General features: G+C 38.8%; 1 protein-coding gene across 4 annotated transcripts in view; it reads left to right on the top strand.

Moving 5' to 3' along the window:
- The window catches only part of GPR180 (G protein-coupled receptor 180), a 28,658-nt gene extending 2,143 nt beyond the window's left edge, over nt 1–26,515 (top strand). Inside the window, exons 2-9 of one of the 4 annotated variants that reach the window (XM_015633200.2) lie at nt 454–612; nt 2,908–3,102; nt 6,421–6,601; nt 6,806–6,855; nt 10,433–10,590; nt 16,871–17,062; nt 17,414–17,491; nt 24,260–26,515. In XM_015633200.2, the coding sequence (XP_015488686.1) occupies nt 454–612; nt 2,908–3,102; nt 6,421–6,601; nt 6,806–6,855; nt 10,433–10,590; nt 16,871–17,062; nt 17,414–17,491; nt 24,260–24,277 (1,031 nt within the window). In that variant the 3' untranslated portion in view covers nt 24,278–26,515. Of the gene's footprint in view, nt 1–453; nt 613–2,907; nt 3,103–6,420; nt 6,602–6,805; nt 6,856–10,432; nt 10,591–16,870; nt 17,151–17,413; nt 17,492–19,168; nt 21,946–24,259 lie in introns of those variants that run through there. The other 3 variants (XM_015633191.3, XM_015633184.3, XM_033514119.1) reach the window with 3 other exon arrangements.
- Nucleotides 26,516–27,620: the final 1,105 nt, after the last annotated feature.

Below are 27,620 nucleotides of genomic sequence, written 5' to 3'. Positions count from 1 at the left end.
CCCTGTGATGCTCACAGTCATGCCACAGAGTTCATAAGATACTAGACTAGTTACTAAACTAGTTACTGAGTCTGCTGAGGCACTGTCTTGAACTTGAAAACAATAAAATTTGGAGTGTGAGGGAGTAAGAAAAAAACACATTATCTGGAAGTCTTTTTAAAAAGAGTGGGGAGGGAAGGCTGTTTGTAGTAGAGAAGGTTAATGACACTTGGGCTATGGTGAAGGTTTGTTTAAGTACCACCATAGAGAACTGTGCATTCACTGGTTTCTTAATGAGAGACATAGAAGTTGTTTCTGAAAGACCATAAATACTTTTATTAGGAACTAGTGGTAAAAAATTAACCATAACGTGAAGCTGTATTGCAGCTACTGATAAATATCTGTGTCACACTATCTTTTTGCTTTTAACTGACATCTAGGCGGAATAGTTGATTTTATTTTTTAAATATCAAGGTGACCATGCTGTTCTGTGTGTCAGAATCAAGAATATAGCAGTAGCTGTGGCAAAAGCAGCTAGACTTCACCTCTTTCAAGCACAGGAATGGCAGAAGCTGGAGAACAGTGTTGAAGATCACAGCTGTACAGAGAAGTTCTCTAAAGCTCAGCTGACAAGTGAGTTAATGCTTGTTTTCTTCTTATAAAGTTACTGGTGTACTTAGAACTCTGTTACGTTATCTGTGTGTTTAGAATATTTCAGTGAATTTGCGCTTTGCATCGACTAGGACTTTGGCCACTTGCAATTAAAAATACTACTAGGAAACAAAATTTCTTTCTTTGTATCACTTCAGAAGACTTTGTTTGAAAGCTACAATTTAGTGTGCTGCTGGAAAATGAAATCCAAACAATGGCTTTAGTGGGAACAGCCAAACTTCATGACCAGTTCCAGTTCATGCTTTTACATGTTCACGACTCAGAAGAGGTACATATTTGGCTTAAGTTTTCATTTAGTCATTGAGTACAGAGATTTTTTTTTTTTTAGCTCCTCTTGGAGTAAATTTCTTTCTTTTTGTTTTGTTTTTTTTTTTAATCTCAAGTTTTCCATAATATAGATTATCTTGGATACATGAGAGAATTTACAAAGAGTACCATTGTACTAAGAAACTGAAGAACTAAAGAATCTGAATGTTTGGGACAGTCAAAAGTTTGAATTGTTTGAGTTGTGACTTCAGTTGTGAATTGTTTGAGTTTGAATTGTGACTTTCATTACAGTGGAGTGAAAAACAAATTAGAGGCAAAGTGATGGAACCTGCCACAGTTGCCTCTAAACTTCTGAAACAAATGCTTGTAAGGTGGGAGTGTGTAGCCCAAGTACAAAGTAAAAGCGTAATTTTGTGCTTGTAAACATTCTCTTTCACTACCTATAATAAGTCTTTCTTCTCTGCAAAAATAAATCTGCATCATCCTGCCTTACTTTATAACTTGCCTCCATTATAACTTAATGCTATTTCACCCTTTACTTTTATAATTTGATATTTGTCACTGAATCTCACATTCAGCTATTTTTAATATTTGAGCTAAGAGTATACCAGTATAGAATATGTAGATTGTCTTTTTGTCCCTTGTTTACAAAGGAACATTTCTCACTTGTCAGGAGGCTTCTCTTCTCTAGTTCCATGGAAATCGCATTTTTCAAAGCGGAGAAAACAAAAATAAAATTATATTTTCATGATAGCACAAATCTGCCATGCCTTGATGTATAAAACATGCTGGAAAATTTTTAATACAGTATCAAAGATGAGCTAATCAGAATAAAGCTTGAGTACCCATCTAAATGTGAAAGAACAGTAAAACACTGAAGCATTGAGTTATGTAACTAGAAGACAGACTGAAATAATATTTTTTGCATCATTTGTTGATCATAATGGCACTTAAAGCATAAATTTTCCTTTAAGAAATTAAATTAGTGTTAGAAGCTTCATTCAAATGTGTTTTAAGTGAGTCCAGCTTCTCTTTTAAATAAACTTCCTTTGTGCAGTCAGAATCTCAAGAGTAGCAGATTGATCTGTAACATTTGTCACAGTCAAACCTTACACAGATGTCACTTCTAGGGATGTGGTTTCCTTACACTTCATCAGAGCTGGAAAAAGGTGCTGCTGGAATAACTGGCAGTTGGTCTGTCATTCCTGACTGTCCCAGCAGTGTACTCACTCATTTCTGCTCCGTTAGGAGCACCCTGACCAACTGGGTGAGTTGGATCTCTTTGCTGATCTTGGGCAAAATCGGTTGCTTTTCTATCTCTGAGTCAGTTTATGGATTTGAGAGGAAACTGATTAAACACACTCTGTGATCCTGACTCTTGGTGCAAATAACACTGTGTCAAAACTCAGCTGAGAGGTGACATGGGAAGTAAAGTCACTCCTGTCAGCTGCTGTTTGCCTTTCATTTGGACTAAGTATCATGTGCAATACTGGTTTTTAAACATGCATGATGTTGTTTACTGAGCTCACATGCAGCTGTTCCTGTTTGGTGCTCTTAATCTCTTTGAAAACAGAGTCAAATACATTTCATGAAGATATTTTTCATGCTGCAGAAATACCTGGTGGGTAGTACAGAATAGCTAATTCTGTCTAGATCCAGAACTAGAGGATGGAAATGTGCTAAGCAAAGGAGATAGTTTTCACTTTCTTGCTTCTGAAAGGAGGGTGCCCCCCCAGCAGAGCTGAAAGGTGGGATGCAGTGTCCTCACTAACCCTTGCCTGCACCTACTTGAAACAAAAGCTGAAGTTGGAGGTCTGGTATCTGATGTTATGAATAGCTTTCAAAACTCAGTTTGTTTTCTACTGTGTATTGTTTATAACCTGTATATGATGCTGTGGATTTAAATTTTATCTTCATTCAAATATGTGTTTTCTAAAACCAAACTAATCAAGTATTTACTCATATTTTATTTTTTTTTTCCTTCCAAAGTGACTGTGAACCACACAGAGCAAAATCTGACAGTGTCCCAGATTCCTTATCCGGAAACATGGTATGTGTTTTATGTAGACAAGTTTACCTGCGAGGAGAATTATTCTGAATCCGAGGATATTCAGTTTGAAATGGTCTTACTAAACCCAGATGCAGAAGGGAATCCATTAGATCACTTTAGCGCAGGGGAATCTGGTAAGATTTTTTTTCTTAAAATTAGATTTGTAAGTTAAGGATCTGATTATTACTCAAATCAGTACTTACTGTGCTTGTAAGAGTACGGGGAATGGATAGCAGAGCCACTTATATTTCATATTTTGTTTTCATACAAAGAGTAAGTTTGAGTTCATTATCTGTCATCACAGAAAAATCCTTTCCTTTCTCTAGACTGACTTTCCAAAACTTACCTAACTAGAAGCGTAGATGTACAAGGAAAGTCATTGTTAAAATCTTGGCTGATATTTTGAACTTGTTGAAATCATAATCTTCCACTTGAATGTGAATTTAATATCTGACTTTAATTAGTTAGTGAAATACCGTAGGTGCGTGAAACTTGATTCTGTGTAACAAGAGTACATGCATGATGAAACATTTTGCCAGTACAATTTCAGTTCAGTGTTTAGATCTTTATAAGTGTCTTAGTCACATGCTGTAGATTATGTTTATCAGGCCTGATTTTGTTACAATTAAGAAATGTAATTTTAAATCTTTAAATATTCAAAGAAGAACTCAAGATAGGAGCTAAAGAAATGCCTACATAAAATTGTATGTTTTGGGCAATCCAGCCTAATGTATTCTTGGTTGCAGTGAGCAGCATCACTGCTCTGGGAGGCCTCATCAACATGTCACTCACCTGGGTCTGTTGTGAGGCCCTGTAGGCTCAGTCTGCCTTCCCGTACAGAGTGAACTGAATCTACTGAGGATGAGCCCAATTGCTGTGCTCAGAATCAAATGCCCTGCTGTCGCTTATGGTCTCAAGAGAATATAGAGGGAACAAAGGCAGCTCAGTTTTTGAAAGGAAGAAAATATTCACTGGAATATTTAGCAGAATCTGCAAGAAAGTAGCACATTAATCTGGATTTCAGAGCTCATAATCAGACTTAGCTTCTCTCTTTAACTTCTTAAGTTCTACGAACTTGCCAGTTTTTATTTGGTGAATTTGTTCTTCAGAAGTGAGTTCTAGGTTAATTTGCTTACTCTCAAAGAGGAGTAATAGCTAAAGGAGTAATTGCTAAACCAAGGGGCAGAGCAGCTGTACGGCATCATAGAGTCCACTGAAGTGATGCAGGAACCTCCTGCAGAGGCATCTGAGCTCTGTATTAATTTTGTAGGAAAACTGAGCACTTGGAAGCAAAACTCTAAGCAGCTTATGTGCTGAATAAGGAGGTGTGTAAATGTGCTAAATGTATGTATTTAGATCTAACAAGCAGGAAGCAAGGTGAGCTGTACGTGCCATGCCTTTCGGAGTTCCAGAGGAGTACCTCAGTTGATTCAATATTAAAATCTGCATTGTTGCCATGAATCTTGAAGCTACATGCACTGGTCTACTTTTGAAAGAGCTGAGGAGCATTTAATCTCTCATTCTCTCTCTTTTTAAATTTAATTTTTAATGCATTTCTGGGAAATAATCTTTGCCATTTTCCCATAGAAACTTAGAATGAGAGGGTATCAGAGGATCCAGCTTCATTTCTTGCTTATTTCATTCATACAACTAAAAATTAGGTAGTTGCAGAAGGTTTTGGTTAGGTCTTCCTTCTCTTGAGTTACTTTAGGCTGTGGCCTGGCACAGGACATCTCAAAAAATTAAATGAATAATAAGGAAAGCACAGAAAAGAACTTGAGCTTGTCACCTTGTTATTGCCTTGAGAGATGAGGGGGGCCGACTTCTGACCCCTGGCAAGTAATCCTATTTTATATAGTAGGGGTCTTCTACATAAGACATGGTGTCAGTGTGTAATCTAGGCTTTCTAAAAGCAGCTGAACAGGTAGCTTTTTGAAGAGCTTTGAAGATATTTCAAATAATGTTTTACTTTGTCAGTCAGCTAGGTTCCTTGAAGGTCAGGAAACTTAGAGAAGGCAGGTTGAAAACTGTATTTTTTATAGTTAGTTTTCAGTGTGGCTTTCTCCTAACCCCTTTTGCTCTCAAACCAATAATCTACACTCTGTCTATGGTTGGAAGGAGCATTCTATCATAAATACTTAGTGTTTGTTAAAAGCTTTTTGATTTTCCTAAAGAGTTTTCCAAAGGTTCTCACTCATCATGGTGAGAAATAACTTTTACCTACAAAATACTTGCCAACTTCAGTGCATATCTTTTGAAGCAGAAAGAAAGATTCAATCCAAACCACATACTTTTGTCATTGATAAATCATGCGTATGTATTGGTGTACAAAAGAAGTAGAGTGGCCTGGAATTTTTAAGGCTCTTTATTATCTAATGCTCTTTTTCTCCCATTTTCCTGTGTGTATGCCCAAAATGTTTAATTTCAGTCACAAAAGCTATAATGCTAGCTACTGTTTAGAGCTCATCCAGTTCTAATGCTTTTCAGCTCAGATATTGAAATGTATATACTTGCTCTTCACAATCTCTGGTGGAGCTGACTGGAAGCTTTTACCAGAGTTATTTTGCTGCTGGAGACAAAGCTTTTATTTTTTAGAATATGATTCTATGGGCACCACTGAATTTCAAGGAAGGCTGGAGAAAGAAAAGTTTTCTCCGAGAAATGTTTGGTTTTGCTTATCTCTCATTGGCTTTGACCCTTTGGGAGCTCCAGATGCATTACAAAGCTTACAGACAATAGAGAGGATTTCCAGGATCCAGGTCTTAAGGGGAGCATTTTACCAGACTACGGTCAGACTGAAAATGAGAGAACTTAAGTTTTATATATAATATCCAAAAACAATTGGGGGAATATTTTTTTAGACAAGCACAAAAAAATGTGTGCTAAGAACTAATCACTGTTTTCTGTGCTACTTTTCTTTATAAGTTTTCAGACTTGATCAGCAGCGCTTCTTGAGCTGCTATAAGCGGAGGAAGGGTGACACCCAGTGGTTAAAATGATTAAATAGAAGTCTGTCTGGGGTTTCTCTCACCTCAGATTGTGCCTTTACAGAATGAAACAAACAAGCAAAAAGAGCTAAAAATGAGTCCTTTAATAAATATATTTCTGACTGATCAGATGAGCTACATTTGTGTGTGTATCAAGAAACGGTGTGTCACTTTATACTACACTGGTAATTGCTGCAAACCTCTCTGCTCAGAAAAGGCATTGGTGATTAAAAATTCTGTCAGAACAAATAATAATCGGTTCTCTGATAAAATTCACCGATTTTCTTGGATAAAATTAACCAGGATTTGGACATTTTATGTGTACTACCACTTTTGGGTAACAGTTGCTAAGTATTTCCTAAGGATTGTATTAAAAAAAAACTTGCTGATTTTTTTTTAGTTATTTGCTGCTAGTAGCAATGTTTCTCTGTAAAACTAAGCTGTATTTCTTTTTGTTTTCCACAGGATTACATGAATTCTTTTTCCTGCTTGTCCTAGCATACTTCATAACTGCTTGTATATATGCACAATCCCTGTGGCAAACTATTAGGAAGCGTGGACCTATGCATGGTGTATTAAAGGTGTTGACAATTGCATTACTGTTGCAGGCTGGTTCAGCTTTTGCCAACTACCTGCATTTCTCAAGGTACCTTTGCTCTTTTTCTGCTTTCAGTCTTTAGACTTGAAGAACAATGTGTTGTAAAGATCAGTATATGGTTTGCTTGGGAGGGATTGTGCCAAAATATAGGGCTGACTTTTGAACTGTATCACTGCCTAAATGTACTTGTGAGAGACAACGCCCAGTTAAGACACACCCACTTAAAAATACAATCTTTTTATTCTTTTTCAGTTATTCTAGAGATGGGATAGGAGCTCCTTTTATGGGAAGTCTGGCAGAATGTGAGTATGCCTGTCTCCTGTTTCTTACATATTCCTACCCATGAATCTGTATAATACATTAGCAAATGCTATTGCTGGACTTTACTATGATCTTGGATCATATAATTGGATTTTTAATATAACGTATTAAAAATTGCTCCTCCAGGAAAAAAAATTGTTTTATGTGTTTACAATAACTGCATTTGAAGTTATACATCTGTGATATTGTTTAGGGTTTTTCAAAAGATTTTTTTATCTCAAGATTCTGTGCTACACACACTTAGAGACATAACTATTACCTGAGCAGTTTTTTCCATACATTAAAGAGTTTTGTGGTGTTAGACCTAGAAAACCAAGCTTTTTAGGAAAAAAAAACAAAAAAACTTAATCATATTCTATAGAATTTGTCATTTCATTAACAAATTTAACAATTATTAAATGGAAATGTACTTTACAGCACAAATTTTGTTATTAGCATGGTGCAAAAAAAAAATGCTTATATGAAGGTTTGATGCCAACAAAACATTTTTCTCCACTCTATATAGAAATTCCAAGTTCTCACTGAAACTGAATTCCTGTAGCATACCTTTCCAAAATGCACTCACGTATTCTTGTTCCATTCTTCATTCTCCATTGTTGTTGGGTAGTTTGGGTTGTTTTTTTTCTTCCCTTCAGTTCACATTTGAAGAATTGGGGGTTCATTCCAAGCAAATACATTTCCTTTTGACTGGCTTGAAGCACCCCAAGAAAGTAGTACTGCAGTTGTGTGATACTGCTGGGGAGCAACAGCCTATACAGAGAAGAATTTCCCTTTGTAGAACTCATTTAGAAGGCTGCAGTTGGAATTATCAGCCTCTTGATGGCACCTGGCACCACAATAATTGCCTCTTTCTTGTTTTAACCATTTGAGCTGGCAGCTTCTTGCAGCCACTCCAGCAACAGTGTGATTAAAAATTCCTTCTCATCTCCTGGAATGAAATAAAATGGAGAATATGGAGATAGTCATAACTCCTCCCCAGTGTTAACTATCCAGCCAGAACTTCAGAGAGAATAGCTTTGCATTATATTTTTTTTTGTGTATGTGTTATAGTGAGAAAAAGCCCACTCTTATTTAGATAAGTAAAGATTATAATGAATATTATTTTTCAATCAGTAGCTGAATTTCTTGAATTCAGCTACGGAAGTTTTTCCTTTCCTGCTGTCTCTGAAGTTGGTGGTTTCCAAAACAGTAAAGGAGCAGAAGTAATATAAATGTGGAAAGCTTCAGTGGCAGTTACAATTCTGGTGAATGGCTGATGGCAAGGACTATAGTTTGAAGGGGAAAGTTATACCATTTTTCCTATATGGCAACAGAAATCTGAGTTAAAAATAAATGTTAAAATTTCTATTAATTGCAGGGTGGCCAGAATTTCTAAAAACCTGTTCAGATACGATCTCTAGCAATTACTCTTTTCCTAGTATGATTTAGTCTTTACCACGTATAAAGAGCTGATCCACAGTCTAATTAACCACCTAGTCTAATCGCATAAATCACACAAATAATACTGGCACTCAGAACCATTGCAAATGGTGTCCTTTTAACTTTTGATAAGAGTAAAATGTGTAAAGTCAAAGACTATTATTATGTCTGTTGAATAGTCAAAAAAGATGAATTGTGATGAAATCAGACAATTATGGTATCAGCTTAGTAATGTGACTTTATACTGACCCTGGATATTGTGGCATTATTGTAATCTTTAAAATTTTTCTCACCCTTGTTCCTTTTTAGCAAAGCGTATGGAATGTCAAAGATTAAAGCTGGTTGTGAATTTTTGTCTTAGGTGATTTTATGTGGGAATCCACTTGAATGGTTACTACACTAAGCAGAGCAGTATCTGTATCCATGATATGACTGAGAGATGATGTCTGACTATATCTTGTAGGGCAGATTATCTTAAGGAATGACAGAAAAGAAAATGCTCCCTAGAACACACAGAATTACTCAGTCATTTTTCTAGTTTGGAATTTTGACACTGGCTTGGCATGCCTTTGGTTCATGGAACAATTCTTTTTCTAGTGAGTTCTGTCTCTTGATAAGGTAGCATTGGAAAATAATTCCATGATCATTTTTTTGCCCACAATCAGTGCTAGTTGATTTTATTAAAGAATGATCAAGTTTGCATTTGCTAAAAGCTCTTGACAGATCTTAGACAGCAAAGGGGTCGTAATACACTGAGAAGCATTTAAGCATGTAAACTTTGAGAAGACCAAGCATATCCCAGGAATTACATTTTGAAGTCTGTTTTATACCCTTCTTTTGCTGGTATTGCTGAGTGTCAGAAATATTGTAGATCATCTTCTTTTGACACACTTCCCTTGTGCCCGTATTAATTTCTGTACAGTAGCAACATTTTCTGTGCCAGTATTTTTAGTAAATGTGGTATTTATCTTTTTTAATGCAGTCCAGTTGTATAAAATTTGAGCTTTACCTTTTTTTGTGACAGAAATATTATTCATGTACCTGACAGTATAAGTGAAAATTACAAATAAGGAACAAATTTAATTGAACTGAGATATTTATGAAGTGAAAAAGAAAGCATTGCTGTGTGTAGTGCCCAATCTCTAGTTTCTGAACCAAATTTACAATTTACATTCTGAGTGTAAGAATTAATTTTTCTTTTACACCTTTGCTATGCCAGTACAATCAGATCCCAACACCAACTGTAAAATTGTTCATTAAGTCAAAAACTTACCAGGTCTAAAGCTAACAATCACCCAGAAAGAAATCTTCAGGTTTCATTACTGTCAGTAGTGCTGCAGCAAAGCTACAAATAAAGGCTTTAATATATCCTAGCTTAAAGTTTTCTTTATTCTGATGCAGCTTCAAACACAAGTTTGAGACACTGATTAAGAATGTAACTTTATGGAGTATGTGTTAATTGTTCCCAAACAGAGGTAAAAATGGACATAGCAAAATGAAGCAAAGGTGATTTGCATTTAATAAAATGAAATACAGACAAGTTGTTGATCTAAATGAAGTTTGTGTTAGGGTTATTCATTATATTTTCCCCTTTAAGTATCTCAGAGTGGAATTTGTCCTAAATACTTGTGCTTTCTTCTGGAAGCTACTACATCCTCAAGACAAAGTGCAATTAATTCAAAGTACAATGTAACTATCTGATTTTTAAACAAAAGTTCTTTAGAGTGAAGAAAGGAGTTCATTTCATCATGTTGCATATTTGCACTATGATTAGCATACATATGATTTTAGTTCTTTAGCATTTATAAGTCTATTTATGCAGATGGACTCCTGAGCCCAGACTACTCTGACACAAGAGTGGGATTTGGAGAGATGTGGCACTGTGCCCATGTTCTTGCAGAACTGCAGCTTAACTGGAGGAAAGCTGATAGTGATCTGTTTGGTCACTGAAAACTCCACAAAATAACCATATATTGTGGCAAAGCAGCCTCATCTAATCTAACTCATCAAAATTAAAAGGCAGTACAGAGTCATAAGCATGCATCCTCCGTTTGTGGGTATGTGGAACATTTCTATACAGGAAAAAACAAAATTTTATTTTTGTTGTAATTTTATTCATTTTTCTTTTGTTTTCAATAGTGTGTGACATAGTCTCACAGATACAAATGCTGTATTTATTGTTGAGTCTGTGTATGGGTTGGACAATAGGCAGAATGAGGAAATCTCATGGCAGACCTCTTCAGTGGGATTCCAGTCCAGCATCTACCGGCATTGCTGTAGTAGTTGTTGTTACACAGGTTTGTATTTCATATTAATTCTTACACTGAAGTAAGTATGCAGCTGCTATTAAGTATGACAGAACTGTGAACCAAATAATTTCAATATTTTAATTTTATGAGGGAGGGAGTATCAAGACTGGAAAAAAGCCCATAGCATAATGTGCACCCAGTATGTCTAATAGGTAACACCACCTTCTCTTTACTTCAACAATTTAAGATGTAGCTTCACAGTATGTTTTTGTCTAGCAGTAAAACCACTTAAGAAGTTCCCACAGTTTTCCAAACTCCTGATTGTGTCAGTTGTTTGTAGCATTATACTGTGAACCAGGTAAGTGAAAGCAACCTAGATTGGGGGAAAAAAAAAAAGTAAAAAAAATTTTTTTGCAGTCATTTTATTCATCTGATTTGTAATGTGGTCCTATAAATAGTTGTAATCAGTACAGCTAAGGCATTGTGAACTACATTATGCTGGTTGACAACCAGCAGCATGGGAGGAAAGACAAGAAAAGCTGCTGTGACAAAGTCTTTGTCATGAAAAAAAGGGAATCATCAGTGCCCTCCTTTTGGAAACACTCAAATAGATTGTCTGATGGTCCTTTCAATCAATATAAGGAAGGGAATTCTTGAAAGGTTCATGTGCAGGATTGGTCTTGCAAATATACAAATGGTCTGACACATAATTTCATTCAAATATTTTCCATTAGTATAAATTAGAAAGTTAAGTAAACCAGTAACTTAAAAGTAAATTGTAATGGAAATCATTCAACCCTGGTGGTGTCTTTTGTAAACAAATTTTTTTAAATCACATCATAAAGACAAGAGAATCTAAAAACCATTGAGAAAGAGAAGAGCAGGGAGAAACTGGAGACAGTAATGAGGAAGAGATTATACTGAAGATTTTCGTGCCATTTGGGTAGTATCTGTAATTAGTGCTGCTTCTAGACTAAATAAGTGGACTTCTAGAACATTAAGAATAGCTGGGAGCTGGCATTTCTTGCTCATTAAGAATATAAACCAAAGGCTGTTAAGGTCAATGGGACTGTTGAAATGTAAAGATGGGTGTCAAAGTAAGGTGGAATGAACCTATCCAGCCCCAGAAATATTACATGCCGGTAGTAAAGAAGACTTCTAAAGTATTTAATTTCATTCATGCCTCTGCACTTGTGCATATGTATGGGTGTGTTAGTACTCTGCCGCTTGAGACTGGAAAGTTTTTCGTTGTTTCCTTTTACTATACATAGAAAAGACACTCAGTATAATCAGCTTGATCTTATTTTGGTTCTTATTTATGGTAAAAGTGGGGCAGGCATTATACATATGAGCTGCTTCCCCCAAGACTGGTCCATTGCACATCTTTTGGCTCTTGGAGCAGCACTGGAGCATTAGCACAAAGTTGTCTATCTTACTTTTACCAGTAAGGCACAACTGTACCACATCTCCTCCTGGTACCATTGGGAATGTCAGGTTCATCAGGAGTCTTATAGGGACACAGTATGGATATTGGAATACGTCATTGTCTTAAGTGGTTTTGCACCCCATATCAGTACACCTCCCATGTCTACTGTCTCCAGCAAAATTTCCCTCACACCAAGAGTATCCCTTCTGGAGAGGGTATTTTCCATCTCGTGGTTCAGTACGTACGAACGACACCTTCTGCTGGATTTGTTCTCCTTATTACAGAGTGCAGCTATTGGGCTCAGGAAAGAGGATTTAGACTGTATCACCTCTATCAAAGATGATGAGTTCAAGAGTTCATCTCTGGATTAGTCAGTTGTTCACTGCTCTGTCTAGATTGATGTGGGTGTTTCACCTGCTGTAAACAATCAGTGGGCCCTTTTAATGGCTAAAGACGTAGAATAACCTTCTTCCTGTTCTGATCTTTCCCAGAGATTCCTATGGGAGAACCAGCTTCCTCCTATGCCAGAGATTGGACAGATTTTATGTAGATAATCAGAGATGGTCTGAGGACTTGCTGTGGAGACTGCTGGAAGCTATGTGCATTAACCTAATGCAGGAGATAGAGATTGCACCATCTTAGTTGTGTTGACATTCTCCCGTACCTGTCCTCGTCTCATCTTCAGGGAAGTCAAGAAAGTGGACAGCCAAAGAAAACACGTTATTCTTCAACTTAAATGCAGTTTTGACTGACAAGCTATCTGAGCCTGTTTGCCTACTACTACTTCAAATTACTCAGCAAATTTTCAGGGGTTTTTCTCCTCTTTGTATTGATGCTATGGATTTTTTCTTTTTGTTCTTTCAGAAGCACTAGCAATTTCCTGGGCTATTTTTATGTGTTTCCTTCAATGTCGGGTGGACACAGCCTCCTAGTCAGCAAATGTCTTGTGGTCTTTGCAGCTGCAAAGAGGTAACATCTCAAAGGAGGGACAGGTCTACCATTTAGCATCTGTCTTTGCCTTAACTTGTTCTTTATTTCAGCCACAGAACAAAAGATTCTCAGGCTGCTGAGCATCCATTAAAAATTCCACTTTCTGCTGCTGAGGCACGAACCCTGTGCAGAGCTTTATTGATGGCAGGCCCTTCCCATCACGTAGACCTGAGAAGTTTCAGCTTCCAGGGCTGACCAGACTGGAGGCAATGATTCTGGAAAGATAGCTGATTGCTCTGAACCTGCTCAAAACAGCATAGAATCTTATTGCATTAGACATCATCCTACACAGGGGTTCTTAGGTGTGCTCAGAATGAGCTCTACCTCTGACCTTAGATCTAAACCATTTTTTGCTGTCCTGGCATTGTGTGACATCAGATAACTGAGTACTAGATATGGTTAGAAACAGCTAGTTTGCCTTGCTGCTCCTTCTAATTTCCCTTTTTCTTCCCCCTTCCCCTTGCCTCTCAGGGGTGATCTGTCCCATGAGAACCTGTCTTTGCTGGAGATTGATACGTTATCTTGGCTTGTCATAAAGTCAGTGTTGGCATCGTGAAGGAAAGGAGGAGTTCTCCCATAATTGTTTTCTCATGACATGAAGGAAGAGTGTCTGGTTCTTTTTCATATGGATGTGGAGGTTCAGCTTGTATATCTGGAACATCAGGATGATATCCGTGGCCATCGTTCCTCTAGTGTTTGAAGAGGAAGGCCAGTGCTGGACAGTGGTTGGTGTCCAATGTGAGCAAGGATAGGTCAGGATTATATAAAGTCAGGCTTTTGAGCAGTGTATTATGTAAACAAAGAGATGGTCATTCTGTTTCATCTTATGAAGAAGCAGTTGTGACTTTTATGTTGGACATGGCGTAGTGTGAGTCAGCTCTTTAGCTTCATCTCTCATCCAGTTCTTTTGTTTACTGCTGAAGCACAGTTGTTCTTCTGGATAGCAATTAGAATTGTCCCCCGTGATTTCTTCTCAGAGCTCAAACATAGTTCTGCTCACTACCAACAAAAGATGTCTCAGATGTCTACTTCAGCAGGTTGTTTGTTTGTTTTTAAGTTTGTTCCTGATATTGCAGCTGAGTGAGCTGACACTTGCATTTCTGTGGTAAAGGTAAGGGACTATAGGGTTCCTTGACCTTGATTTCTCAATTTTTTTATTTTTTTTTTTAATATTTCACAACTAAAGAGATTTTTACTTCAACATCACGCTTGTCTATGAAAGTTGTTCTTCATTGAGAACAGATTGTCTAATGTGTTTTTACCTAGAAACACTCACTAGCACAGGTTTCTCTTTTATAGGATCCTGCTTTTCCCAGGTGAGTGAGAACAGCCCCAGCTCATAGTAAGGCAAATGATATTTTGTCCAAGTTTACACTGTCTTGTGCTAACAGTTCCATCTCTGCCTCTAACACCTCTGCCTTCTGCTTATTTTGGAATAATCTAATGAAGCTGAAGGAAACTGGACTTCTGTGATCTCACATTCCTGTCACCATACACAGCCTTTGATCAGCTAATGTTGTGTTGTTTACACTCTTTAAAGGGCTGGTCCAGAACACACTCTGCTGTCAGACACCATTATCCTACGAGGATTTGGGCTTTGTTCTCATGATTCCTTTACTCCAGCTCTTTGTCATCTTCCCATGAAAGTGGCTTCCTTCTTTGCTTTTACTCTTGGTGTAGACTCAGGAAAATTTAGACCTTCATGAGCTCTGGTATTTTAAGGTAAGGTAGATCCCAGTGATATTTTCTTCTTAGAGCAGTATCACAGTTCTGTCCCCATCAGCCTTATGGCTTCCCCCCCGATGCTTGCTTGAGGAAGATTCTATACATAGGTTCAGGGGGTCTTTTATTTTCTCAAGCAGAACGTGTACAGTCCAGGGAAGTTAAATATTTTGACTGTTCCCAGAAGTAAATGCTCACAAGCTGCTCACAAAACGGCGGTGATTCTGTAGCTGGTAGAACCCTTGTTCCCTGTCTGAGCATGTTCTAACTGGACTGAAATATCTTCTGTGATAGGAATTCATCAATTTCATGCCAAAACTAGTGCTTTAGACACAACGTTACCAAACACTGTGCTGTATCTCAGGAATTCAGGAGCAGTTTAGTCTCACTTCAGTCTTACTCTTTTACAGAATTCTCAGTCAACTAACTTGATCATTTGAAGGTGTTTATTTGGAAGCACTCTTTTTCTGAGCATTATGGTGAGAACATTTGAAGCCTGTTGGTCAGATTGTGTGCTAATAATCAGAGATGTTGAAGACGCACATACTTTACATCTGTCCCCCTCCCATCGTTCCATTTTCCATCCAGGTGATTGAGGAGTGACTGAAGTGACAGCAGCTGTGAAATGACAGGGCTGTGTCCCCCCTAGGTAAGGGAGGGAGAAAGTAGGAGAATACTCTGAGGATATTATAAGCAAAAATTATTTTAATACTTAACTGATGAGACTCAAGGCCACCCACTTTTGGAAGGCACAGGTGGATTACACATTTTTTTAAAAAGTTAGTATTACTAATCTTTTTGTCTTTATGTAGTGAGAAAGCCTTTGAATGTGTTCAGAAGGGAATCTGACTAATTTATATTTCTAAATTGAGCCACAGAGTGTCTCCATCTGAAGGCCTTCAGAGCTACTTCACTCATAAGTCAAATTTGCCTACCTTTCTTCAGAAAACCTGCTTTATTAGGCACCTGAAGACTTGGTGCAAGTTAGATATGTGCAGTAGGTGGACTGGGTTCCCGTGTATATTCAAGTTCTAAAATGCCATTCAGTTGTTAACATGATGCTCTGGGTCTAAACTTTGTGTATTCTAATTTATAATGTTAGCATTCTCAAAGTCTTGAAAAGGTGTTCTTTGGCAAGATGCATTTTTTAATGCAACTGGTTGGCGCCTGCTGTCTTCATGACTAGTATTCAGAAACTAGGAGCTTGTTAGCTTGTTTTTCCTTGGAGAATATCAATATTGTTTCTCACAGTGCTCCCAGAACATTGGATTCTTCAGCAGATGGATACAATGCTGGGAGTTAAGGAGGGGTTTACTATCTTTTATGTAGTGATCTGTTGGCTAGAGTGCTCGGCCAGATGTTGGAATGGCATTTGGAACCTGTGACACTCCCTTTCCTAGACCCCAGGAGGTTTCTGAGCCAGGTGCTTGCAGAGTCAGGCTCGCTCAGAGTTTCTGACCTAGCTGATGTTAAATTCTTCTCTGCACAATGGCACAGCTTCAATAGAAGGGGTGGAGAGTGGCCCACCCAAGAACACCCTATAGCCTGGCAGTTGCAGCACTCTCCAAGGAGGTGGGAGATGTGAATTGGATATCCTTTAGGCAAAGAAGGGAATTGTGGGAGATCCAAGTTCAACCTGGGTGAATGCTTGAGCCTTAAGGCTATTGTATAAAAGGGGCAGCAGCAGCACCACCCTCTTACTTCCCCATCTTTGAAAAGAAAAGTGAATCCTGTTAGGATTTTGAAAGAAAAGGCGTAGTCGCCTGCCTTTGAAACAAGCTTTACAGGTTGTGGATCACAAGTGAAAGGAGACACCTCCCTGTAGCTCTTTGAAATAATTTCAGTGGTCTTCCTGCAGAGTAGCACAAGTGTGCAGGTGATTATTTCAGATTTTTTCTAAGGTGCTATGCTCCCTCTATCCAAATTAGAGGAAACTTTAACTTGTCAAGCTTTCTAAAAGTTAAAAAAATCCACAAAGTGAGACTTCGTTCCTACCAATTGCAGTTGGAGTAATAGGTCACAGCAAAAAGCATTTTGTACTAGGGTTTTTGGGGTTTTTTGCTTCACATGGCAGTCCCTAACAAGTAGAGTGGAGCATTACCAAATAACTTAATCTGTGATGGGAAGGTTAGTTGAGAGTTAGTATAATCTGGTTCACTCTAAGTGCACTTTGCTGTTGTTCTTTTTCAGAGCTTTTTGTTAATCTGGGAGCAGTTTGAAGATACAAATCACCACAGCTACCACTCACACCATGGCTTGGCAAGCGGGCTGCTCATTGGCCTCAGAGTCTGCCTAGCTCTGTCCTTGGCTGCTGGGCTGTACCAGATTATCACTGTGGAGAGAAGCACGCTGAAAAGGGAGTTCTATATCACCTTTGCCAAAGTATGGGCTACAGCAAGCAAACCAATCCCTTCTTCAGTAAATATAATTCTGGCATGCAGTTGACTGAAGCACTAAACTCTTTCCCTCCGTAAGAAAGTTAAAGTGTCTGATTTGATTACATTGCACCTTGTCATCATACTCTGAGTAGGCATTTTAATTTGACAAGGAGTATAGAGCTTTTTAAAACAGAAATCCCACCTTTCATTGTGTGGTTTTCGTTATGTTGATTGAAAATTAAACAATGGGTTCATAAAATAGACAGAAATTTAAATGTAGTTCCTGTAACTGTCATCTCTTTCTTCTAAGCTGGCATGTAGTCATTTTACAACTTACACTCATTTTCTTTTTTAGGCCTGCATTCTCTGGTTTCTGTGCCACCCATGTCTTGCAACCATTGCTGTAATATTCAGAGAATATCAAAGAGAAAAGGTATGTACAGACAAGATAAAAGAGATGAAATTTGAATAGTAGTTGTTCTTCATGTTTAATGTTTGTTAGCAAACTCATGCTCTTAGGCTGTTAATCTTATGACCCCAAAGCAACTTGAAAAGTCTTAGTCACACAGCTCTCATTGATGCTAATGTGAGTCATATTTTACAAAGGCATACAGGGCTCAAATCATCTAAGGGTAATCATTTCTAGGTTAAGGGAGGGAGAGGGGGAGATTGTTAAGTCAAAGGAAAATGTGGAGGGGGTGTTTTGTTTTATTGTTTGCTTGTTTGCTTTTAATTAAAAACACCTTGGGGATTCTTTTAACAAAGAAAGTAGAAAGATAAATCAGTGGAATTTTTTTTGTTGTTTGCTTTTTAGTCTTCATCCTTTAAAAGCTTTATGTGGCTAAATAGGTCAGGGAACCTGTAGCTGAACTATATTTTTTAGATCAAGAAGTCTATCCAAATGTGTTGTTTGGTTTGTAAGCTCTAAACAGTTAAAAACAAAGGTGGACTCACTGAGTTTCTCGGTTGCTTAAACATATTGGGAACTGGAAAGCTCTGTGTGTGGAGCCTGCCATGTTCAGATGAAGTGCACCACTATTCTCAGGTGATTGACTACCTCATTCCAGCACAGGGTTTGCTTCTTTTCTTTATGCTTATAACCATCTGTGCATTTGTATGCAAATATATTCAGAAAATGAGCTTTTATTTGTGTAGAGGGTATGTAAGGGAAAGAAAAAGGTTTTATTAAATATAAATAATAAATTGAATACTGTGTTTGATTTACAAAAAATAAAAAGGAAATCTAGGCAGAAAAAAATTGATTCCTCTGGAGTTACTAATGAAGAGACTTTTTGTTTTGCTTGATGAAAACATCCTCAGGGAAGGAGGACAGTCTCCAGGGGTAGGATCAGTAAAGTAGTGTTTTAGCAGTATTTTGAGCTTACTAAAGGAAGACTACCATTGCTCTGCTCTTGCATTTGAGCAACTTTAACCATTGTGTGCAGTTGCAGTTTCTACACTATGATAATGATAATTCAGCTGTGTTTGCTTCTTCAAATGCACCTCAATACAATAAAACACACAATCAAATACCATATTTATTTAAGAAAAACATGTATTTTAAAGGACTGCCTGTACAAAAACTGAAGACTTGTGCTTTCTGAGAAACAAGTTACACCTTTAGGCATTTGATAAATACAGCCTTACATAGCTTTTACAGATGAAAAGTCTTGAACTGAAAGAGATCTGGCTACGTGAGATTGATAATTCACTATCCTCAGCTCCATGATTGTACAAGTGCGGTGTTTCCGAGTTTTCTTCCCCCCCCGCCCCCCCACTCTGTTTGTTGTAAGAATAGAATATCTAAACATCACCTCTGCTTGTGAAGCTGCATGGGTGGTGAATTGCAAGTCTGAAATTCCCCAGAACTGAGACTGCCAGAAGGGTTATGTGACTTGCTCAGGGCTATCTACTGATTTAAAAACACCCAGGTGTGAGAGTCTGATTCCTGGACTTAAAATGCATGTTCAAATCTTTTGTAACTGCAGCAGTATTAAAAGGTTTAAAGTTAAACCTCAAGCACTCATGCTGATAGAAATTTATTGTGTCTTGTTTAGTGAGAGGATTTTTTTCACTTACTATTTCTTTTTCTCTCTTTTCCTGCCTCTAGATTATTACCATAGGTGTTATCCTCTGTCAGTGCATCTCCATGGTTATTCTCTACAGACTTTTTTTATCTCATAGTCTATATTGGGAAGTATCTTCACTGTCATCAGTGACATTGCCACTAACAGTATCCTCTGGACATAAAAATCGACATCACTTCTGAGATGTTTAGGAAGAATACATTCTGTAATAAATGTGCAATAATGACTTGAATATACAGGTATTTTTTTTTTCTCACAAGTGTATGATACATTGGTTTCACTGGAAAACTGATAATATCAAAGCACTTCACAGACCTTTGGTCTGACAAGATTCCTAGATTAATGTGTTCAAAGTATTGTGGAGTGTTAACATCCATCATTTGAAGAGTTTTATAGATATTGTTTAACAAGGGGTACTGAGCCATATAACAGAAGAGTACAATGAATTTTTTCTCTCCTGTTCACGGACACCAAAAATGCCCTTACTTTGTGTCAATACTAGTTTTGAAATAAAATGCAGTTCTTAAAACATCTACATGCTCAAACAAGTTGAAAATAGGCCAGTTGTGAAATTGGTGTGATGCATAATGATGAGTACAAGGGGTTTTTTTTATTTTCATGCTTTAGAGAAAATGTATTTTATATATCAGTGTAAAAGATGGGGAAAGAAAGCAGGGAGAACCATCTAGAAAATATATGTAAAATGTTCACAACTGACTGCAAGAAACTTTCCTTTATCATGGGTGTAAAAGAAAAGCCTTTTCTGCATCTAATTTTCGTACTGGTTAAAATTCTAATGGGAATGTAATTAGAGTTTATATCTTCCTTTTTTTAAAAAAAAGTAAATGTAACTAAAAATTTCATCAATTCAATCAAGGTCTAAACAGTTTTTGAGGCTTAGAATACATAGCAACATAAAGGTAATTAAAACAGCAGCCTTGCATCTTTTAGAGGAGAAAAAAAGGCAAAGAAAATGGAATGGGTGTTGTGGTACTAGAATTTTAATCCTGATATAATTCATTTCTGTTACATTGAGGATTCAATCATAATTAAGCCATATACACAGATTAAATTAACAGAAGCATTTCAAATAAATGTTGGTTTCAGTCATCAACTACCCATGAATTCCTGCCCAAGGATACTTAATCAGGATTAAATTTTCTATGAATAATTGAAAAACAAAATACTCACTGGATTTGTTATAATCCATGTTGGCACTGGGTTCTAAGTAGTTGCCATCTTCCATCCATTGTAATAAAGCCATTCTACTTTGTGATGCCCTAGCATTCAGGAAGCCAGTGTAAATATATACTTTATTGAAGTGCCTATTTATAGAGTATGATTAAATCATGCTGACACTTTTTTCTTTCATAATAAGAACATACCTATTGCCATTGTGAGTGAATTTTTTCTTTTTGGATTTAGCTTAGTTTAGACTTCATACATGTGTGTTTCTTCCCGAAATGGATTTTATTTTCTAGCAAATCAGTGTTTGCTTCTTCTTAACAGTGTGCATTTGATTATGTCTCCGTGAAAATGTGAATACACTGGTTCTAGCTTTAAAATAGCACTTATTTTTCCATTTATCTTTGCCTCAGTTGTAAGCATAGTTGAAATATAAGTCTGTTCCATTTTAGTTTAGAGGCAAAACTAGATATTTGCCTTAGACTAAGGCAAAATGGCAACATGACAAAGTTGCTCATTAAATCATCTCCTTTCTTATTGTTTGTAATTCAGATCAAGAATGGCAGGTTGAGGCTGGAAAAGATGAGATATTATGATTTCACACAATCTTCAGAATGATTAAAAGATTAATTATTACATTCCTCTGATAACCACACAAAAATATTATTGGTTAAAACTTCAGTCTTTATTTTCCTGCTTATCTTTGTACTTTTCATCTTCTGAAGAAAAAAGCATCATGTTTTTGATAAGTCTCCAATAGTGTAGTAAAAGAGTTCTAGCTATCCTCATGTATAAGACTTCAAATTCACACATAAAATAGAATTTTCTGATAGACACAAGTGTTACTTTACAGTTTATGATCCATCATGATGAAAGTTTTAATCTGTTCAAAAAAACCCTCTATTTGACTTTCAGAAGAGGCACTCCATTTGTTTTATTCTCCAGAAGTACTGTCTTACTTCCTGTAGTTCTGACTTCACTTGGTCAGTGTTATGATACCATTTACCTTATTTTCACTTTATACCCCACAACAAATCATGGTTCATTAGCATAAGCACAAAATGTAAGGTGTTGTCTTCTACATCTTTCCCACATTGCCCCATGGGTCAACAGGTAACATTAGTTTCTTAGTTTGGCATTGGATCCAGTTATTTGAAAATAAATTTTAATTTTGCTGTTAATGTAACTGTACTAATGAAGTATCTCCTTCTCGTGGTGAGTGCTACAAAGGGTCTCTTAGCAGGTGCCCAGGTTTCAGCAGATAGCCAGTGCTCACCAGTTGGTTGTTACTAAATAATGCACGCTGTAGCTAGTACATCACTATGACTGCAGTAATAGTTAATTTGGTGCAGGATATCTTGGAGAGGGGGGAAGTCTTTAAGTATGACTAATGGACAAAGCTTCATACTTAACCTGTAGTCTGTGTTGAAACTTACTGCCTCTGATCATGCCTGAGGAGTGGTTCAAGTATGTAAAAGTCTCTCTCTTCTTCCTAACTTACATCTCCTGGGAGAACAGCTGATAAGACCTTGCTTTTTTCATGCTTATCCATGCTGTTACCCATTCTATCAACTTGATTTCATAACTTCATCTTAAATAAATAGCTTCCAGCCTTCTTCCACTTGTCTTCAATCCATGCATCCCAACTTCAAAACTTGACTTCTAAAATACCCTTTTTGTCACCAAAATAAATAAATAAAATAAAATAAATTAGTTTTCTCTCACAAACTGGAGCTTTTGTGTACAGCAGCAGAGCTGGGGCTGTGCCCTGTGTTGGGTCTGCATTAGGTGGCTGCAATGGACAGAAGCACTCCTTCAGTGCCCCCCTGGCCCCAGTGTGTGTGAGGTGGGTGTTTGTGCCTGCTGAAAGCTGCCATACACCTGGGGAAATTTTGGGGAGAGCTTCAGCAGTTCCAGGCTCCCTGATACCTCACCACTGCACAGGGCTGAGCAGGGTCCCCCTGAAGGCAGCACTGCCCCTGCTGACCATGGTGAGCAGCACTAAGGGAGGACAACATCTCACCTGAGAGTTTCTGTGCATTATGTGGTTCTGTTTTAAATAAAGTTGGGGTTCCCATGTCAGCTCATTCTATTTATTGCCTGTGTATTTCAGTGCTTGCAAAATAGGAGTGTGTATTGACAAGACTGCAAACTGAAGTTGGTTGTGCTCTGGAAAAATCCACTTCTCTTTGCAAGAGGGCATCCCCTGGCCAGCCATCACCTTTTCTGCTGGCACAGATGCCTGTTTGCATCAGCGATGATGGGTTGGCTGGGAGGGAGGATCTCAGTGCAACAGACAAAAGGGTGAGATCACCAACTCGATCTACACGACCCCCCAGAAGCTCTCAGATCATCCTGCATTGCTCCTGACCAGTGATGTGGAGGCTGGAGCAGTTCTGGGGCTCATCTCAAGTCTCCTCAGCTATTCACTCCCCTTAAATGTAGACTGTATTAATTGTATATTTATTTAAAGTGCTTCAGGTAGGAAAATGAATATTTACAATTAAATATATGTAAATGGAAGTGGAAAGACTTGATTGGAAAAATACCAAGTTTCTAATACATATTACAATACTAAGACCTCCCACACAAGATAAATGTTTATAGCCAGATCCAAGTGAATATTTCTTTCTGGTTCCTGTGCCAGTGGAAAGTCAAGGAAGTACCAAAATCTTGTTTGCCTCTGTCCTCTACAGAACTGGAAGAATGCTTTATTTGATTCGCCTTTAGTTTATTCTGTGCAATGATTCTGCCTCTAATTGATAGAATAAATGTTTATGGGGCTGGCCAACACTGATGTTAGGCTGTACCTTATAACTGTTTGTGTGACTTCACAACCTACAAAGAGCAGGTTCTCCTTGTGTCAAACATCAGAAACTATTAAGCCGGTTTTCAAAGAATCCTTCTTTTCTAGCTGCACTGATCTGACCAGGCTGTGGTTTTCCAGTGAACACTAAGTTCCGATTCTAGTTTTCCTAAAACCATTATTTTCTGCAAATCTGTTTCCTGCCTTGCGAATTCTCTCTCGCACTGTGCTCTCCCTCTGCCCTCCCCTCTCCCCCTCTCTCATACATATGATTTTGAGTGTAATGGGTGTCATTTCTCTCTCTATCTCTCCATCTGTTCCCACGATCAACACTCACAGTCCAGCCCCTGCTTTGCATGTAGTATCTGTGTATTCTCTTTATCCCTGGCCTGTTTTGATTTCACGCTTTTCCTGTCTCTCCTTTGCCCTCTGTGCCATCTTTCTAATCTCCATAGCCATCAGAGACCTGAGGGTGTGGTTTGACATTGCAGCTAATTTGGACTGTTAGCTGTTAAAAATAGTGTCCCTGTTCCCCTGGCTACACACTGCTCTCACTTCCCTTGAACTGACACTGGCTGTCACCTCGCAGTTTGAGTGAGGAGTCGAGGAGTTAAACTGGTAAAAAATTCAGCCTTTAGCAGCAGCCGAAGAAATAAACAATTTAGTTCTCAGTGGTTTTAACTCACTAAACCATGTTCATCAAACTCTGTTGAGTGTTGGTGGCACTGCTGGGGATGGGATAGGAAAGGCCCACTGAAGAGAGGCCAAAACCCTTTTAGAAGGCCGGCTGCAGGGTTGGTCAGGCTTTTACAAGCTGTCAGTCTTGTATTGCCTCCACATCTCTGTTCTCTAGGTCTTCTGCTGCATTTTGCATGCTGAGGGTTGGACTGTCCCTGCCTTTGACTGCTGTCTTACAACAAGAGTGTGTAATTAGGGGCAGGAGAGATCCAGAAAAAGGAAAACTGTTCAGCTGCTTTAAAGTATTTTAACTTGAGTTAAAGTTTACAGCCTTAAAAGGAGCTGGGAGGTGTCACAAGCAGCCCCCAGTTTAAGGAAGTATATTTGAGGAGAGAAAAACCATGAAAGCAGACACAACTGGAGTGGGTGCCATTTTTTTCAACAGATGGTAACACTGTGGTAGAAGGCAACCGAGGACATCACACGGCTTTTCACAAAGTCTGCCTCTGGGTAAGGAGAGACTTAATCCGAACATCTGCAACCCAAAGAGCAAAGGTTTCCAGCAGTGGGTACTCTGGAAGGCTGCCTTTATCTCTCGGCCAGTTAATCTGCTGAGATGTGTGACTTTGGGAGGCTCTGGTGGGATGGTGAGGATCTGTCTCACCCTGTGGTCAAGTGCTCCTGAGTTTGTCCAGCCTGGTGAGCGAGTTTGGCTTCTAAAGCTCCCGCAACAACCCCCTCCAAAAAATGAATGAATGGAATCTGAAAACAAGGTATCTCAGGAATCTCTGCCTCTTTAATACAGTAGCCACAGTTGAAAGAGTGTATGTGCACCTTGTTAGTGTATACTTCTTTTTCCTTAGTTTCTCACCCTTCCAGCCTCTTTTAAAACAATGGCATTATTTTCAAATCAAATTTTATAAAATGAACATTGGAGTTGTTAAGAAGAGATCAAAATTTACATAAGACTTCTATGTAACCTATTACCTATGAAAATTTACTTCAGGCTGAAACATGTTTTCCAAAGTTTACAGCATACAAAACAAATGTGGTTTTAAAATTTCTTTACTTATGATTACCTTAAATTGTGTTTTCTAAAGGGAAGGGGGAAAAAAAAAACCTTGGAACCATACCAGTTTAATTTGCATTTTGGCTCTGATGTAACTCAAAATAGATTAGATTAAAAAAGGAAATTTGGCAAGTGATTACTCAATTACATGATTTTACTGCTTTGGTATTTTGAAAATAAAAATGAGCAGATCTGTTTTACTTTGAAAAGTGCCTGGTGCACGTGTGCTGTAACCACTTTTCAGAAACCATATGGAAGGTTCCCTACGCTGCATATGGCAATGCTACCCAGAGCTCAGATACATATTCCTGCGATAGACTACACAGGATTCAGTCAGATCAGGGATATTAATGTCTACATTCAGGTAGTGCTCTATCGAAGCACAGCAGTGTAATGAGTGTGGTGTAAAACATGGGAAGTTCCCGGTGACAGGGCTGCATTGCTCCTTTTTCACAGACAGGAACTAAAATTGCTTGGAGCTAGTGCCAGGCCAGGAAGCTAGGAGGAATTTGGAGAAAGGTTGCAATTTATATTTTGCAGGATAGAAAAGGTGAGCAGCATCAACAGATACTTTCAAAACATTTCATGATCTAGAGCTAAGGTAGCTGTTCATCTCTAGCCTTCATGCCAAGGATAGAAAGCCTCTGCTGACCCTTGGAAGACCAAGAAAGTGGTGACAAACTCCCTAAAGTAACAAAGCATTGATGCTCCACGTGGTGAGGGATGCGTTTTAAACTGGGTATCATCAGGATTATCTGTTATTCCCATCACCCTCTTTTCATTAGCAAACTGATAGGAGAAGACAGACCATCTGTCGCTCCATCACTGATGTGTCCCCTTGGATCCCCTAGGGCTATTTGTGGCTTTTCGGGTCTCTGAGAAATACAACACTTTTGCTAATGTTTGGTGCCGTGATCTGATCACTTGCCTGCCCTGCTCTGTAGATCCACTTGGGTTCTTGAGAGTTCCTCCACATGCCCATGTCCAGCTGTCCCCTCAGTGCAAACATGTATCTGTTCCATCACACAAAGCCAGTGTCCCTGGTGAGGGATTTCACCGAAATAACAGCAACTTCAAATGACAGAAACCTTACTTAGTGCCACCACTGCCCTGACAAGCTGTAGCTCTTCCAGTTGATTTCAGTGAGGATTAGGACCTTCAGAATGCTAATCTTGACATACTAATGATAATACACATCCAAAGTCCTGATACACAAAGAGCAGAATATGTTGAGAAGTTAGAAATTAATAAATTCCTTTTGAAGGGTGGTGTGGAATGGAGGTGATGGGCTGCAGGATTTCACTGGACTGCTGAGCCTGTGGACCTTCAGCAAATCAGCCATGTCTGAAGAGGGATCACTACCTAGACGTCCCTCACACAGAGGACTGTTGCAGAGGGACAAGTGTTCTGCTGTTGCAGCAGGGAGACCCTGCTTCTATCCACCTCAGTGTATTTAAAGAATTACATGGCATGTGAGACTTGGTTGGCCTCTACATATTGCATTCTTCTTTCTGCCTCTTACAAGTAACTGGGTTTGGGTACTGTATACCTGATATTTAACAGACCTGTTTCTAAGAAATCTGTGAGATGGATCTTTGCTGTCTAAAATAAAACACTTCTCAAGACCCTGAATTTTCCTCATGTCTTCACTTTTCTCCTGTTACAAATGTGAAGCTATGGCCTTCAGGACCCTTCCCTGCAGTGCGACTGTCACTGATGGCATCCATGCAGGAGGATTGTTGCTGCTTCTCAAGAACTGAATATGTTTGATTTCTCCCTCCTTTCTACTTTTGTGGGGGCAAGGGATGAGCTCAAACCTGGTCTCCATCCTTCCAGGTCAGTAACCTGTGCTGGCACTGTCAATAGCCTGAGCACTGAGAGTGGATGTAGCATGAAACCTTTACTCAGTGACAGGAGAGGGGCTGAGAGCTGCCATCAGCCCAAAGTATTTCCAAGGGGGGAAAGGCCATGCACTTACCAGAAGGGCTGATCACCTTCAAAGGAAAAAAAAAAATAAAAAAAAAAATAAAAAAATAAAAAAAAAAAATAAAAAAGCAAGCTTTTTCCAGTACTGAGTTTGAGATATGTAGACAGCGAGTTTCAGTTTCTTATCTCTGAAGTCTGTTACCAGAGACCAGAATGTGTGGCGGTGTGCGTGTGTGTGGATGTCGCCGTTGTGACTTTGTAAGTTCTGTGCTGGGAGAAGCAGCAAACCTAGGGCTTCTGTTCTGGAGATGAAAATAGGATGATAGGACCAGGGCAGGAAGAAACAGCTTCCTGGTCACTATATCCTGGTGGAATTGTTGCAATTCATGTATTATTCAAAGTCTAGATTTCGTGGCCAAGTCTTATATTAACCTTGGAGTTATCTGAAAAGTGTCTTCTTCCCCGTCGAGTATGAGGCTTTCCCAAGCAAACGCCCTCACTCCTCACACACCTCACCCCCAGTCACGGCTGTTGGTGTTCCAGAGGGAAAGAAATGCAAGCGCCGTCGTGGCCGAAAACCTGGCTTAGGAGTCTATCCAGGTTCATTCCGTGAAGCACGGCTGTGGTCGTGCAGGGCCCGTGAGCATCCACACCTCTCCTCAGCTCCCGGGTCTGTAGCTACGCTTTCCCGGGGTGAGGAAGAGAGTCCCGCGAACGGCAGCCTGTCCGCCGGGGCAGGCGGCTGCGGGCGGAGTTCCCGAGGCGCGGAGGGGAGCGGAGCCGGGCCGGGCCGGGCCGGGCGGTGCCGCCA

Source organism: Parus major, chromosome 1 (genome assembly GCF_001522545.3).
Source record: "Parus major isolate Abel chromosome 1, Parus_major1.1, whole genome shotgun sequence".
NCBI classification, from domain to species: Eukaryota; Metazoa; Chordata; class Aves; order Passeriformes; family Paridae; genus Parus; species Parus major.
This window is presented reverse-complemented; position numbering and strand designations above follow the sequence as displayed.